Source organism: Conger conger, chromosome 5 (genome assembly GCF_963514075.1).
Source record: "Conger conger chromosome 5, fConCon1.1, whole genome shotgun sequence".
Lineage (NCBI taxonomy): Eukaryota > Metazoa > Chordata > Actinopteri > Anguilliformes > Congridae > Conger > Conger conger.
The window spans coordinates 37,721,027-37,734,993 of record NC_083764.1 but is presented as its reverse complement, the minus strand read 5'-3'; the positions used below and the strand labels follow the sequence as shown (position 1 = coordinate 37,734,993).

The window sequence follows — 13,967 nt, the reverse complement described above, 5'->3', positions numbered from 1 at the left end:
ACAACAAAGTGTACAGAGCTAACCAACCTTAAATCGGGTAGCCACACCTGTAATCAATACCGGGTAATTAGGTCTGCCTGTTGCACGAGGGTGGCCCTGAGAGGCAACACCCAGAACCGACCAAAGCAGGCAGAGACCCATGACGGTTTTGTAGAAATATTAATATGGTTATGAAGCTACGACTTTTTCTAACTAATGTTGAAATTTATTTCTTAATCAGTTCAGCCATTTTTGAGAAAACAATCTTTTTACTGTACCTGAGTTAATGTCATCTTGAACTGTTTCTTGTTGTTGTGTAAATGCATTGCTAAGTCATTTCAGTACAAAACTAATGTACAGCATGGCAAGCTTTTTGTATGGGGTTTCCTACCCTTTCCAACAAGGTATAATGTGTCATATGCAGCTGATGGAGAGTTTAGGAATATTGCTGCATTCGCATTGCAGAATATTCAGGCATGCGTAAAAAAATATCCAATGAGTGTTTACATTGGACTTGCTATAGATAAACCTGTAATTGTACTGGATAACGGGGCTAACAGGGCTCTGGGTAACCTAATATTTAAATAAAGCTCCATTTGAAATGTGATGCAGCTTGGCATGCTTTATAAAAACATACTTTCATATATGTGAATAAAACGCACGTATATGAAGGTTAATTTTCTATTTTCTATTTTTAAATTTTACATTTTGTATCAAAAATCTGTTTTAATAGAAAAATAAGCTTTTCTTATCATTCATTTGAATTTGAGTGCCTGTCGAAATGTTTACCAAATTGTGTACACAAGTTAACCTCAAGTTTGTGCAAAAATATAAAATAGCTCTGGGTTGGTCTTTGACATAGAAATTTAAGATATTAAGTACCAAACTATGAAAACATAATACAATATTTTTTGTATGTTAATGTATCTGTTGTGTACACTAAGGTTTCTGAATGGTACAAGCCTCTTCTTTAATTTAAGAATACAACCATGTGTGCAGTAAATGGTTTTTGAGATATTGTCAGTCAATGTAATATTTTGCTGTAATGCACTGCTAACCTGTGTGGAATCGTTTCCAAGAGTTCATTTGTGACTACAAATACCTGTTCTCTGATTGGGTCAAGTTGTGTGCTCAGTGCAGAAAACTACTGTATGAACACCAGAAGGAAGGATACAGTAAGAATAGTAAATGAAGCTTGGAATAGAACAGGTACCTGCTGTGTTGGAGGTCACTGGGCGGGCAGTGGCATCACGACTGCTTTCAGACAGGAAGTCATCGATGGAGGGGCTCAGAAGGGGGCGACTTTCTTGCTGCTGACTCACCAGCTGGAATAATAACAATAATAATAATAATAATAATAAATTATTTGCTGGGTGGCACTGTTCCCATGTATGGTTAGCCCCAGCGCCAGTCAGGTATCGAGTCCTGACCACACCAGTGAAGATTGTGGCTGTACCCTTAACACCATGATGCATAACTGACCACATCATTGCCCAGTGAGAACAGGATACAGTTGGCAGGATCGTCCTTGTCCCCTTGCGACCCCCGCTCATTAACTGGGCGCTCACAGTCTGTTTTCCCAAGCTCAACATAAAACGTTTTCGACTCGTGGCTGTGCAAAATCAAGTAGACTACAGTGTGAAAGAAGCAGCTGCTGACATCATGCGTTTTATAGGACAGCACATGTCGTCTGCGCCTTGTTGTTAATGGTGATTGCAGTGATGAGCACAGCTGATGAATATATCCATTGCAAATTGGGAGGAGAAATAAATAGCAATAGCCGCAGTTGCAGCTGCAGCTGCAAGGGGGCAAAGCATAAGGTAACAACAAAGACATCTCAGAACTGTAATTACATGGAAATTTCAATGGTTTTATGGTTCATATCATCACGCCATGTGCCTCAAGTCTATTTATATGAGCACTCTAAGGCACAATTTGCCCTGACAAAAACCTGGTGTGGGTGGAAATGTTGAGCAGGCTGTTTGTGATGAGTAATAACTAAATCAATATGTTGTTTTTCTGTCCTACATCTGAATAAGCTATTGGATGAGCCTATATTTGGTTTTATGCTGGTTATGGAGAAAGCCATGATGGAAATTCATAGAAAGGCATGTTTTAAAGTGGGGAAGATGACCCTTCAGTACCTTTCAGTACACTGCCACCAAAGCACACTAATCCTGCCAAAAGCTTGGTTGTATTTTTGAATGTTTTTCCTCAACATTCAATCACTTTAATGAATGAACACCATTTCCTTGAGCTGCATCTGCCACTGTGACAATGCCAGCTGAACTCTAATAGGCAAGATTGATAATTGAGCCAGTATGTTTTCTGTCTATTCGTCTGTCTGGTAGTGGGTTTGTGGACTTTGTGGACTGGGTCTTTCCAGTATTTGCTTAGAAGGGTCATTTACTTTATGGTGTTTTTCTTTTTTGAAATATTATTTCAGGCAAGTGTCCCGTGGATTTACAAGGCTGGTACAAAGGCACTAGAACTTGTGGTCTTAAGCAAGAAAATACACTTTAAGCTTGAACAATAATAATAAGCTTTTATCACTAGTAAACATACATTCTTTTTTTGTGCTGAATGATGCTTGTGTTTGATGCTTTTTGTCAAGTAATGAATTAGTACTTACTACAGTTTGAAATGATATACTGGTGGCATAATACACAGGAGATATACATTAAATGAGGTTTAAACTTAATTGCGTTCAATATGTCTGGTCTGTGCTATCATTTTATTTATTTATTTATTGATTTAATTATTTACGCTAGATAACTAAACGTTTTTGCTGATGTGAACATTGTAAAGGGGTTTAAATAATGGTCTATATTTTGCATTTATTTAGTATTTAATAATGTTTCAAAGTTTAATAAACCTGTGTGATCAATACTGTAGTTATTTATTTATTTGTTTACCCTTATTTTAAATTTGCAACAAACAAGTAAAACCTGTTCCCCAGGCTTTTCTGGTGAAAGTTGGCAAGATGTAAACATGCACCTAAGCTGTAATAGCATGTTAAAAACATACCAAAAGTCTTTACAGAATATAATAATGGCTAATAAACACAAAACAGACAAAACCTCTGTCTGTGGACATGTACCTGGAAGTCCTCTGTCATTATGCTCAACATAAGTCCAAAATATGGCATTGTGTGTGTGTGTGCTTGTATGCACGCAGTGTGCTTCCAACCGAAAATCATATTTAACACTCAATCACACTTTGCCAAATTAAATTTTGTGTCCTGACAGTACAGTTTCTAAGCAGCTTTGTGTTATCAGGCTTTCATCTGTGAAGTGTATTCAGCTCACTTGGTCTTAATGTTTCCTTTCAATATGAAAGTGAAATTGGTTTTTCATCACATCATGTAATCTGCACTTTTTATATTACAGCGCACAAAAAGAACCAGTATATAAGAATATTTCAGTAAACTGGACAGATGCAGCCTACTGCAGCTGTTCCCCTTGCTCTTCCCCTTCCCAGTTATCAGATATCATATTTGTCCAACTATTTGGACAGATAAAACAAGCTTAGACCAGTTCACTGTAGCTCCCCCAATTCTGAGAATGCCTACCAAGAGCAAATCAACCAGTTAGTAAGAATAAATTGCACTGCATTGTACAATACTGCATAAAACATGGCAGCTTATGAGACACCTAGATTTGTGGCTTAGTACTGAAGCAAACAGCACCCACATCATACAGCATAGACTAGCTGTAGCCAAAACGCAGCTCACCTGTTTTTTTTTCAGGTCTTTTTTTTTTTATTCAAATAATAGCTGCACTTTATTAGGAACACCTGTATACCTACATATTCATGCGATTATCTAAACAGCCAATTATTTGGCATCAGTGCAATGCATATACGGGTCATGCAGATACGGGTCAGGATCTTCAATGAATGTTCACATCATCCATCAGAAATTGTACAAAATGTGATCCCAGTGGCAAGATTGTTGGTGCCAGACTGCAGATGTCGTGGGATTTTCACACACAACAGTCTCTATAGTTTACTCAGAATGGTGCGAAAAACAAAAAACATCCAGTGAACAGCAGTTCTGCGGACAGAAACATCTTGTTGATAAGAGAGGCCAAGGAAGAATGGCCAGACTGGTTTGAGCTGACAGAAAGGCTACGATAACTCATATAACCACAATTGTGGTGTGCCTTGTGTCAATAGTCCAGGCTGCTGGCTGTGGTGTGGGGAATGTTTTCTTTTGCATATTTTGGGCCCGCATGAATGCCACAGCCTATTTGAGTATTGTTGCTGACCATGTGCATCCCTTCATGGCCACAATGTACCCGTCTTCTAATGGCTACTTCTAGCATAATAATGCACTATGTCACAAAGCAAAAGTCATCTCAAACTGGTTTCATGAACATGACAATGAGTTCAATGTTCTTCAGTGGCCTACCCAGTCACCGGACCTGAATCCAATTGAACACCTTTGGGATGTGGTAGAATGGGAGATTAGCAGCATGAATGTGCAGCAGACAAATCTGCAGAAATTGTGTGATGCAATCATGTCAACATGGAACAGAATCTCAAAGGAATGTTTTCAAAATTGTGTGGAATCCATGACACAAAGAATTGAGGCTGTTTTGAAAGCATAACTACCCAGTATTAGCATAGTGTTCCAAATAAAGCGCTGCGTGAGTGTATATTACCGATGATAGAAAAGTAAATTAGTATTTTTTGTTTTTTTTTAACTGAGAAGTTAGATATTGTCTGAAGTTGCCTTTTTGGCCAGGTAAACATTCATGATTGTCCAGGTTTTCCATTTGTTTATTTCACTGGGAAATGCCATCATATTTTATGCTCCCCTCAAATGTTGCATCAATTAATTTCAGTACACTGCAATTATTCCTTTTCAAGTCATAGTATTTATATTTACAATTACATTCTTTTCTGCTCATACACAGTTAACAGTGCAATTGAGATTGCATTATTATTTTAAATTTAACTTTAGGAGCCATACAATTCTCACAACAGATTTAGAACTCTGTGATGTAATCAAATTTTCATAGCAAAAAGGAAAAGCGGTGGATTCCTTTCTGAGGCAGGACTTAGCGCTGAAACAGATGTACAACTAAGTCAATGCTGGAAACAAATTCTGGAATCTGATCACACAAACACCAGTTCAGTTATGTAAATGAGAGTGTTTATACTCATTGCTAAAAAAGAAATCATAGCTTTTAGTGTGCTATATTCATCTGCAAACACAAGCGCTCATAGATTAATACAACACTCAAAATTGTAATGCATAATTATAAAAATAATTCATGAAAATTAAAAATTAATCGATGTGGACATGAATGGGATTAGACGTGAGCTATGTTGCCCTTCAGTCCTTTTCATCAGTAAAATTTCAGCAGACAATCATTTCATATTTTGACAATTTGGGCTGTAAGACACTTGAAAGGGGAAACATTGCTACTTTTGTTTTCATTTAACCTACAGTATAGGTCAACTTAACTTTCTTATCCATATTGGCAGTAATTAACATTATACCCTTTCACCATTGAACATCAGCTATCTTTCTGGTCCACATCAATTAGTTAAGTGTTATTTTCTATTAATTTAATTTAAAGACTTCTGTGCTTTTTGCACAGTTATAAAAGGTTTTCTGACATTTATGGTAGTTATTAGATGAAGGTCACTGGCCTGTTAATTAGAAAAGGGGGCTCTTAATATCACCACATGAAGGCCCACTTTACTGACAGCACAAACTAAAAAAAGATCTGTTTTATTTATTCACTGAAGTGACAGTATGCTCACATATGAATGTAATCCTTAGACAGATGAAAGTCACGAGGAGTAAGTATTTACCTGTCTTTTTTGGAAACAAAATTCCCCCTATCCCCAATCACAACCCAATCACAACCCCAGCCTCATATGTTGCACACCAGCTGTTACTGGCAAAACACAATATCACAATATAATAATGTTGAAATACTGAAATATTTCCTTATTTTATGTATTTTAAGAAGTCATCTTCTCTTTCTATTCTTCATTTTTTTATATTTTTCATTCTTCATTGTCACCTGTTACCCTACGACCATATGGTTTCTGATGCACCAGCGAATATGGCAAGCTTTGCATCTAAATATAAACCATTGATCAGTGATTCTGAATAGTACTCCCTTTAATGCAACAAATGTGTTGATATTTCAAAAGATTTAAGGCTACGAGCTTGAAACACAGGTTTAACAGAGACAGTAGCTAAAATAAGGACTTACTGTTTGTGAATCGACTGAAAGTATTACAACTCTTTCAGGTATGAATCTAATGGTTAAATTATGTTGAGTACCGCTGAATTAAAACCAAGTGCACATTTTGTAATGATATTTCATTTCATAAGTCACTGACATTGAGGTTTGGTCACAGAACAAACAGTCTGCCTGAAGTGTATGGAAATCAATCACTTGGTAAGACAAAATTGTACTGCACTGCACACTGACAGCTTTGGAAAAACACCTAGATTGTAACCTGTAACACCTGTAAGCTAAAAAGTGCATGTACATGTACAAATACAAAAGTACTTGGGAATTTCTGTTTGACCTTCTACAGCCATAGGGATGGTGCAGGCTGATGGACCTCATGACTTTTACAGAAAAGCTTGAGATGTCATAAATGTGTTTCAAAATTGCACTCATAGCACACATCAATATTTTATACTGCATGAAGTAGCATGTAAAAAAGGCCAACAATATAAAGGTTTTTGTTGAATGTGGGGTTTTTGGAAAGAAAAGCTCAGATATGGAATGTTTATAGCCATTTTTAAACTAGATTTAGCACCAACGAAGAAGTACTTCCTATTGGGTCCTGAAGTGGTTCCGCCCACCTTGGTTGTCACGGTGAGGAGGGGGTTTCCTTCAGAAGATGCTTTACTTGGAATCTCCTTCAGCACCATGGCAACAGCCTTATCTGCAGCCCTAGAGTCTTTCCCCTACAACAGGGAGATCAACAATGACTAGTGTCAGGACAATTTGTTCAATGATTAAAAATTATTTTCCCTAAGGCCAACCTTAAAAACCTTAACTTAATTTATAATTTATACTGTTGTAGCAGTGGTATAGAGAAAATATAAACCAATAATTTATACAGCATTTGTACAGTTGGTTCCAGAATTATTGGCACCCTTGATGAAAATGAAGACAAAAAGGCTGCATACAATGTGCAAATATGTTGGCACCCCTGGTCAAAAAGCCTTTTACAACTAATATCTAAGTGAACAGAAGCGCTACAACTTTAAACATGACACATTTCTTTAAATTTTTAAAGCAAGATTACATTTTATTTAAAGGCCCTGTTCAAAAAGAGACTTTCAATTCTCGCTGATGGAATTTATTTTTCTTCCTGGCAGAACACCTCCAGCTCAGAAATATTCTTTGGCCTCCTTGCATGTACGGCATGTTTGAGATCTCTCCATCTCTCTTCGAGGTATGCTTTGGATCATTGTCTTGCTGGAATACCCAACTCTTCAAATTTAATGTCTGGACTGACCTTTCAATATTAGCCTCTATAATTTCTTGATATTTGGTGGAATCCATTCTTCCTTCCACTCACCTCCATGTTTCACAGTTGGCAAGGTATCCTTCTTTACAGAGTCTTCACCATTTCTTCTCCAAACATACCTTCTTTGGTGGTGGACAAAAAGTTACATTTTGGTTTTGTTCGTCCAAAGCACATTGTTCCAAAAGGCTTCAGGCTTCTCAATGTTTTCTTTTGCATACTTCAGTGTTGAGGTTGTTCTTTCTGGCAACTCTGCCATGTAGGTCTTTGGTGTTTAAAGTACACCATATTGTTGTCCTGTGAACAGCTAGACCTGTGTTTGCTACTCTTTTTGCAGCTCTTTTGCAGTGATGTGTGAGTATTTCTCACCAGTTCTCACCATTTTATCTGAAATCTTTCTTGGGGTTCCAGACCTTGCCTCGTCTTCAACTGTTCCATTTATCTTCCATTTTCTAAGAAGATTTCTGACAGTGGAAATGAGTTGTTTGAAACATTGAGAGAGTTTTTATAGCCTTCTCCTTTTTGCTGGAAATGAACCATCTTCATTCTGAAATCCTTGGGAAAACGAATAGAGGAACCCATGGCTGTTAATACCAGACAGAACAGCCAATGCAGTTGGATACTTAGAAGGCATGGAGTTACTTCAGGATTAAAAGTTCAGCCCTGGTATTATATTGACCTGACTCATTGAAGCCCGAGTAAATCACCTGAGTCTGGGCCTTATTAATCATGTTTTTAAAAATGAACAAAGAATAATCCAAAATAATCCTTTTCCTTTTTTTATAATTTATAAACAGTAAAAACAAATTTTGCTTTGAGTTCCTTGTAACAAACAATTAAACCAGAGGTGTCCACATTTCTGCACCCCACTGTATAATAAACAACACGGATAATAATCCATTATCTATTATGTTATATTCACAACAAGTATATGGCAAAACTGTTTTATGAAGTAATTTTATTTTATCTGAAATAGATACGTGTCAGAATTATTGGCACCTCGAATAATTATTGCATATAAAATCAAACATAGTTAAATTGGCAATACAATTATAGTTAACTTAGTTAATCTCAGTCTAAAGGAACTATATTGTGTAATTCCATCATTTCCGGGTTTGCGAGAGTATAAAAAGACATCACTTTTTTCCATCAGAAAGGGAAAGGCCGAAGATTCAAAAGAGACAGATGGTAATTGACCGTCACAGGTCTGGTAAAATACATGAATGGTTAAACATACCACTTAGCACTGTAAAGGCAATAATACAAAAATATGAAACAAATGAAATGGTTGAAAACTTACTTGATGAGGATGCAAGTGCACATTGTGACAAAAGGCCCATGCTGGAGTTGAGGCCCATGCTTCAGTGACAAGAGTTATAAACTGAGAGGCGATCTTTGCTCATGCTAAAAATACCTTTCATTTGCATACCATATCTCTTGCATGGTAACAAGCCAATAATGTGTTTTTCCTATTGTTTAGTTTGACAGTTGAGCAAATGACTGACACGTTAATGTTGTAAAGTGGTGGACAAATAAAAAATGGTTGCATCTATTATCTGTATATTTTTGTTATTGTGCTTTGCAAAGGTTTGTGGGAAACTATTTGTTTTTGATGATCTGTCACATGATTGGCCTGCTTTGAACTAAGCTTGATCTATCATGTTCAGTTTTGTGATTGCCTTACTGTACATCAGCAAAAGATAGCTATTAAAATTTAATATAAACACAAACAAGTTGTGCACAAAAAAAGAAAAGTGAAAAGGAGGAACTGGAAAATTCAAAGGTAGATGTTCTAAGGTAGATGTTTTTAACAAGCAACTACTCATAGGCTACGAGTGACTGCCGCCACAGCCAAACACTCTAAAAATGTATTAAAAACTGCTTAAGGAGCAGAATGGGACAAGAGAGCCTATGTGGGCATACTTTAAATTGAAAATGACAGAGCCAGGAATTTGGACGGTAGAGCTTGGTGGATGTTTTCGCGGATCGCAAGTTGCGCTGGATGACCTTTTAAAAAAGTAAGCAGCATTTTTACCTTTAAGCCATTGTTAATCAGAAAGAGTAATGCAATATTGTGATGTTGTCTCCTATCTGTTGGTAACATTATTTCTAGTTACTTATTAGTTAATTATTAAACCTGGGTTGCCAATAATTGTGAAACCTGTTTTTTGGGGAAATATTTTCTATGTGAAAATGTAAGAATTTGGTTCATTCCATTTAATAATTAATAAAGAGCACGACTTTTCTCAGTTTATTTCTATAACTGTATTCCTTTTTCAGTTTACAGTATTTTTGGGCCTATATATCAAGGGTGCCAATAATTCTGGACCTAACTGTATGTCACCATTTACAAACAGATTGGCACACATTTTTGGGGAAATGTTAAAAACCGGCAAATTATAATCAAGCTGAACTACTTGAAGTGGGTGGGATGCAGAAAATAATAACTCAATTAACACAAGCATATTGTAGAAAAAATATCAGCACTTTTGTAGGTGATAAGGCAACTCAGGTCCTGTGACGGCCATGATGTGTATGAAGGCTATGAATAATCAGACTATTCAAGGATCTGATGGGACTCCTAAAAATACTACAGGCATCAGATTTTTTTTCTGGCTGACATGGAGATCACAGTTGTCAAACTTTAGCACTTGTGTGTACAACGTGAGTCATAATGACAATGGGAATTCATCAAGGACGAAACCCTGGCACATAGAATAATGAAACTTGAGTGTAGTAAAATTAGTGATGTTTAAAGGCAGACTAGACCTTCCTACCTCCATGATATATACAAGTCAAGGGTGTGCCGAGTGACTTACAGTCACAGACAGTTACAGGCACTACCGTTTAAAAAAATAAGAGTACTATTGCTTGAGGGTTATTGATTTGTTCTCAGTTTTCATTAGGGCCAGAATATGTGCTGCCAAAGGGGGGTTACTACTAAAACCTTGATGAGACTATCTCGATTTAAATGCCTCAAAAAGGAGTTCTAGGATTGTACTGTACACCACAGGAGATGAACAGATTGCTTCAGATGAGAGACTGAATAACAGGGCATAATAAACTGCCTTTCTCCATCACGTCTGCACCATCCATATACACTCACTCAGCATTTTATTAGGTAGAACTGTACACCAACTTATCAAATATCTAATCAGCCAATTATGTGGCAGCAACTAAATGCATAAACGCATGCATATATGATCAAGAGGTTCAGCTGTTTTTCAGACCAAATATCAGAATGGGGAAAAAATGTGATCAAAGTGACTTGGACCATAGAATGATTGTTGGTGTCAGACAGGGTGGTTTGAGTATCTCAGAAACTGCTGATCTCCTGGGATTTTCACACAACAGTCTCTAGGGTTTGCAGCAGCTCTGCACATCCAGTGCACAGCAGTTCTACGGGCAAAAATGCATTCTTAATGTCAGAGGTGAGAGGAGAAGGGCCAGACTGGTCAAAGCTGATAGGAAGGTGACAGTAACTCAAATAATTACAACAGTGGTATGCAGAAGAACATCTCTGAACACACAACGTGTCAAACCTCTAAGTGGATTGGCTACAGCAGCAGAACACCAATAAGTCAAGAAAATAAGTATAATAAATACGTAATAAAGTGCTCACTTAGTGTACACCTTCAAATCCCAGCTCAAATCTTACTTCTTTCCCATATTTTTTTGGTGGTGTATTATTATTGCAGTACTGTGTATTGTGTTTATTATTGTTCTAATTTTTTCTTACATATAATTAGAATTTGTATAGCACTTTGTAATTTAGTCATTTTAAATCAGAAATAAATGTCACGTGACCTGACTTACACCTTCTGTAAACCTGACCCCCACCAGAGCATGACCATGTTATGAGATCAGAAAGCACATTAAAGAAGGTAATTATTGTAATTCCATTCCATATGTTAAAAGCACCAAAAGGAAATGGGAAAGTACATAATTACTAAACACAAGCTAATGTCCACTTCAGTTGAATAAGCATTATATACTGCTGCTCATTAATTGTAAAAAATATAATGGTTTTAATTTCATCAACAAATTATTTATGCATTCGCAATCTTGTTTGCTGAATATATCATGCATTACAAAAGTATTCAGCCCCTTTTCCAGTATTGTATGTTTGTTGAATATTTTTCCAACAGTAGTAATCCCTGGCTGATGCTACCCTTGGTCAGAAGAGGCTAATTGTGTGCCATGATTTTAGATTCCCTGTCATAGTCACCTAATAACATATCCAAGGTTCAAGTGTGCTTGACTGAGCCATACAGTATATGATAGAATGTGTTACAAGCACTATATATCATTTGGCCATTTTGTTTTATCAACTTCAACTGACTTCATGAGCGATGTTTGCTAATTTTATCAGTTACATGTCATGAATTATTTTACTGCAATGGCTGTATAGTGTACTGTGAAAGGATAATCACAAATATGGATAATGAGGAGATCTCAGCAAGATGATGTGACCAAGATCGCAACCAATCACTGATGGACTGTGTCTGACTGGACTGTATTCAACGCAGCCTGTCTGACCAATGAAGGAAAGTAATGTTCATGCAACAGTCAAAGTTCCTTCAGGACGTTTTCTGGTGGCAGAAAATTTTACCGGTATCAGGAATCACTGGAATTATTTGTAATGTATTACTACAGTGATTTATACGCTCTACTGTCGACTCAGTGTCTTGTATCATGACATTAGCCAACCTGAGAGCTTCAGTGGACATATTTATAAACTGTGACGTGATGAGCTGCTCAGGGCTCACATGGCCAGGAGACTCTATTATTAGATGTGTTGAGCATTCTGGGTGAACAACGTCCCTCAACATGTTCTTTCTCAGCTCATTGGTTGCATGGTGTCATTCTTCTTCATCCTTTTAATTTTAGAAGTGCCTTTCTCATCGCTCTTCTCTTTGCTATCTTTATTTCTCCTTTTGTCTGATTCTTTAGATACATTTATCAGGCCAAAGACTGATTTACAATATGTTATCATGTTATCAGAGTTATCGTGATGTCATGGCCAACTGCAGGGGAGAGAAACAAATGAACAATTTACATAATGTCTCATTACGATATGGGGCCAGTTTCACAGCCAAGTCCGATACTTAATACAATTTTGAATGGAGATTTTCCATATAAATGAATCTGTAAAATGAAAAACTGGCCCATAGTATTTTATATATTCTGCAGGTAAAGAGCAGGGGCATTCTAGCCATGACGGGAAACCGGCTATTCTATTGAACTGAGCGCTCCAGTTTGATGCTGCACTAATCGGCAAACTGTTGGGGACTGATTCAGACTGATACTGACATGAGCAAAGGGAATCACATAGTCTGCAGCTGGCTTTGAAAAGCTTTTGACCCTCCCCACCTCCTGACGAGAGTGAGCTAGCTGAGTGAGTGGCAGTCTGACAGAGTAATGTCAGAGAGCAAGCTAGCGATCATTGTTATTTTCCTTTGATGTATACAGTCAGTTCACTGTGTACAATGACTGTTCTCTGTACCTAGCTAACTTGTTCCAATAATAAAAAGGTAGCAAACTAGCAAGCGAGTGATGGACAACATTTCTTGTAAAAAAGTGGTAACTTACCATTGTTACAATGGTTAAGGAGGATGGAGCAGCATGCCTGTATTCTCCTGGGCCAGGTTTGTGACTGTCTGGGACAGGGACCAGGTTAGGTGGTCTGTTTCAGCGATAGGGATGAGCTGACTTAGCTAGCTAGTTAACATTAGCATGGGTGGGTTTCCATTTTCATATACCTTGATTTGAAAAATACCGTGGTTACAAAACCACTCAAATTTCTTGGCGTACCGTTCCGACAGTATGAGCTGTTTTTTTGAGAGTTAAAAGAGTGCAGCTAGTAGACAAATGACTGAAGCCGAATTTTCTCCATGCCTGGCGTGCTGCTTTCACATTGAAAATACTCTGTTGATGGTCACATTTGTACAATGTCATCGTATAATCATATTCCTAGACTATGTATTTGAAAAGCAAACTATAGGCATGTGTTTATAGCTGTCGTTTGTAGCACTCTAAGAAATGTACCTATATATCATGTACCTACAAGGTTCAGCCGTGTCCCATTAATTTCTGTCAAGTTAAAACTGACTGATAGTTAACCTTTATGACAAGCAGGAAATAGCTGTGTCATTCCCCAAGCCAATTGGCCCTGGCCAGTGCTTTTATCAGTCTGGGCACACAGAGAAGTTCAACACTGAATGGTGATGTGTCCATCACTGAGAGACCTCTAATAAAAATATCTCACATGAAAGATTCACAGATCACTTTTGACATTGCAAGTCAAACCAAAGCTGAGCTGCTGTACTGTAGAGCACATGGACAATAAACCAAAAAAATGAATTTATTAATAGTTTCCGATTAAAAAATGTTGCTAAACATTAAGATGGTTGACTTTTTTAATGATTAACATCATTAATGACAATCAACCATGGTTTTACTGTAGAACACATTGT

General features: G+C 37.2%; 1 protein-coding gene across 1 annotated transcript in view; it reads right to left on the bottom strand.

Annotated features, from left to right (window-relative positions):
- LOC133128857 (PEX5-related protein-like) overlaps positions 1-6,904 on the bottom strand; it is a 39,814-nt gene extending 32,910 nt beyond the window's left edge. The window contains exons 1-2 of the mRNA XM_061242663.1: positions 6,821-6,904; positions 1,193-1,304 (exon numbers count right to left, since the gene is read on the bottom strand). Of these exons, the coding sequence (XP_061098647.1) occupies positions 1,193-1,304; positions 6,821-6,889 (181 nt within the window). The 5' untranslated portion in view covers positions 6,890-6,904. The remainder of the gene's footprint in view (positions 1-1,192; positions 1,305-6,820) is intronic.
- Between the last annotated feature and the right edge of the window lie 7,063 nt (positions 6,905-13,967).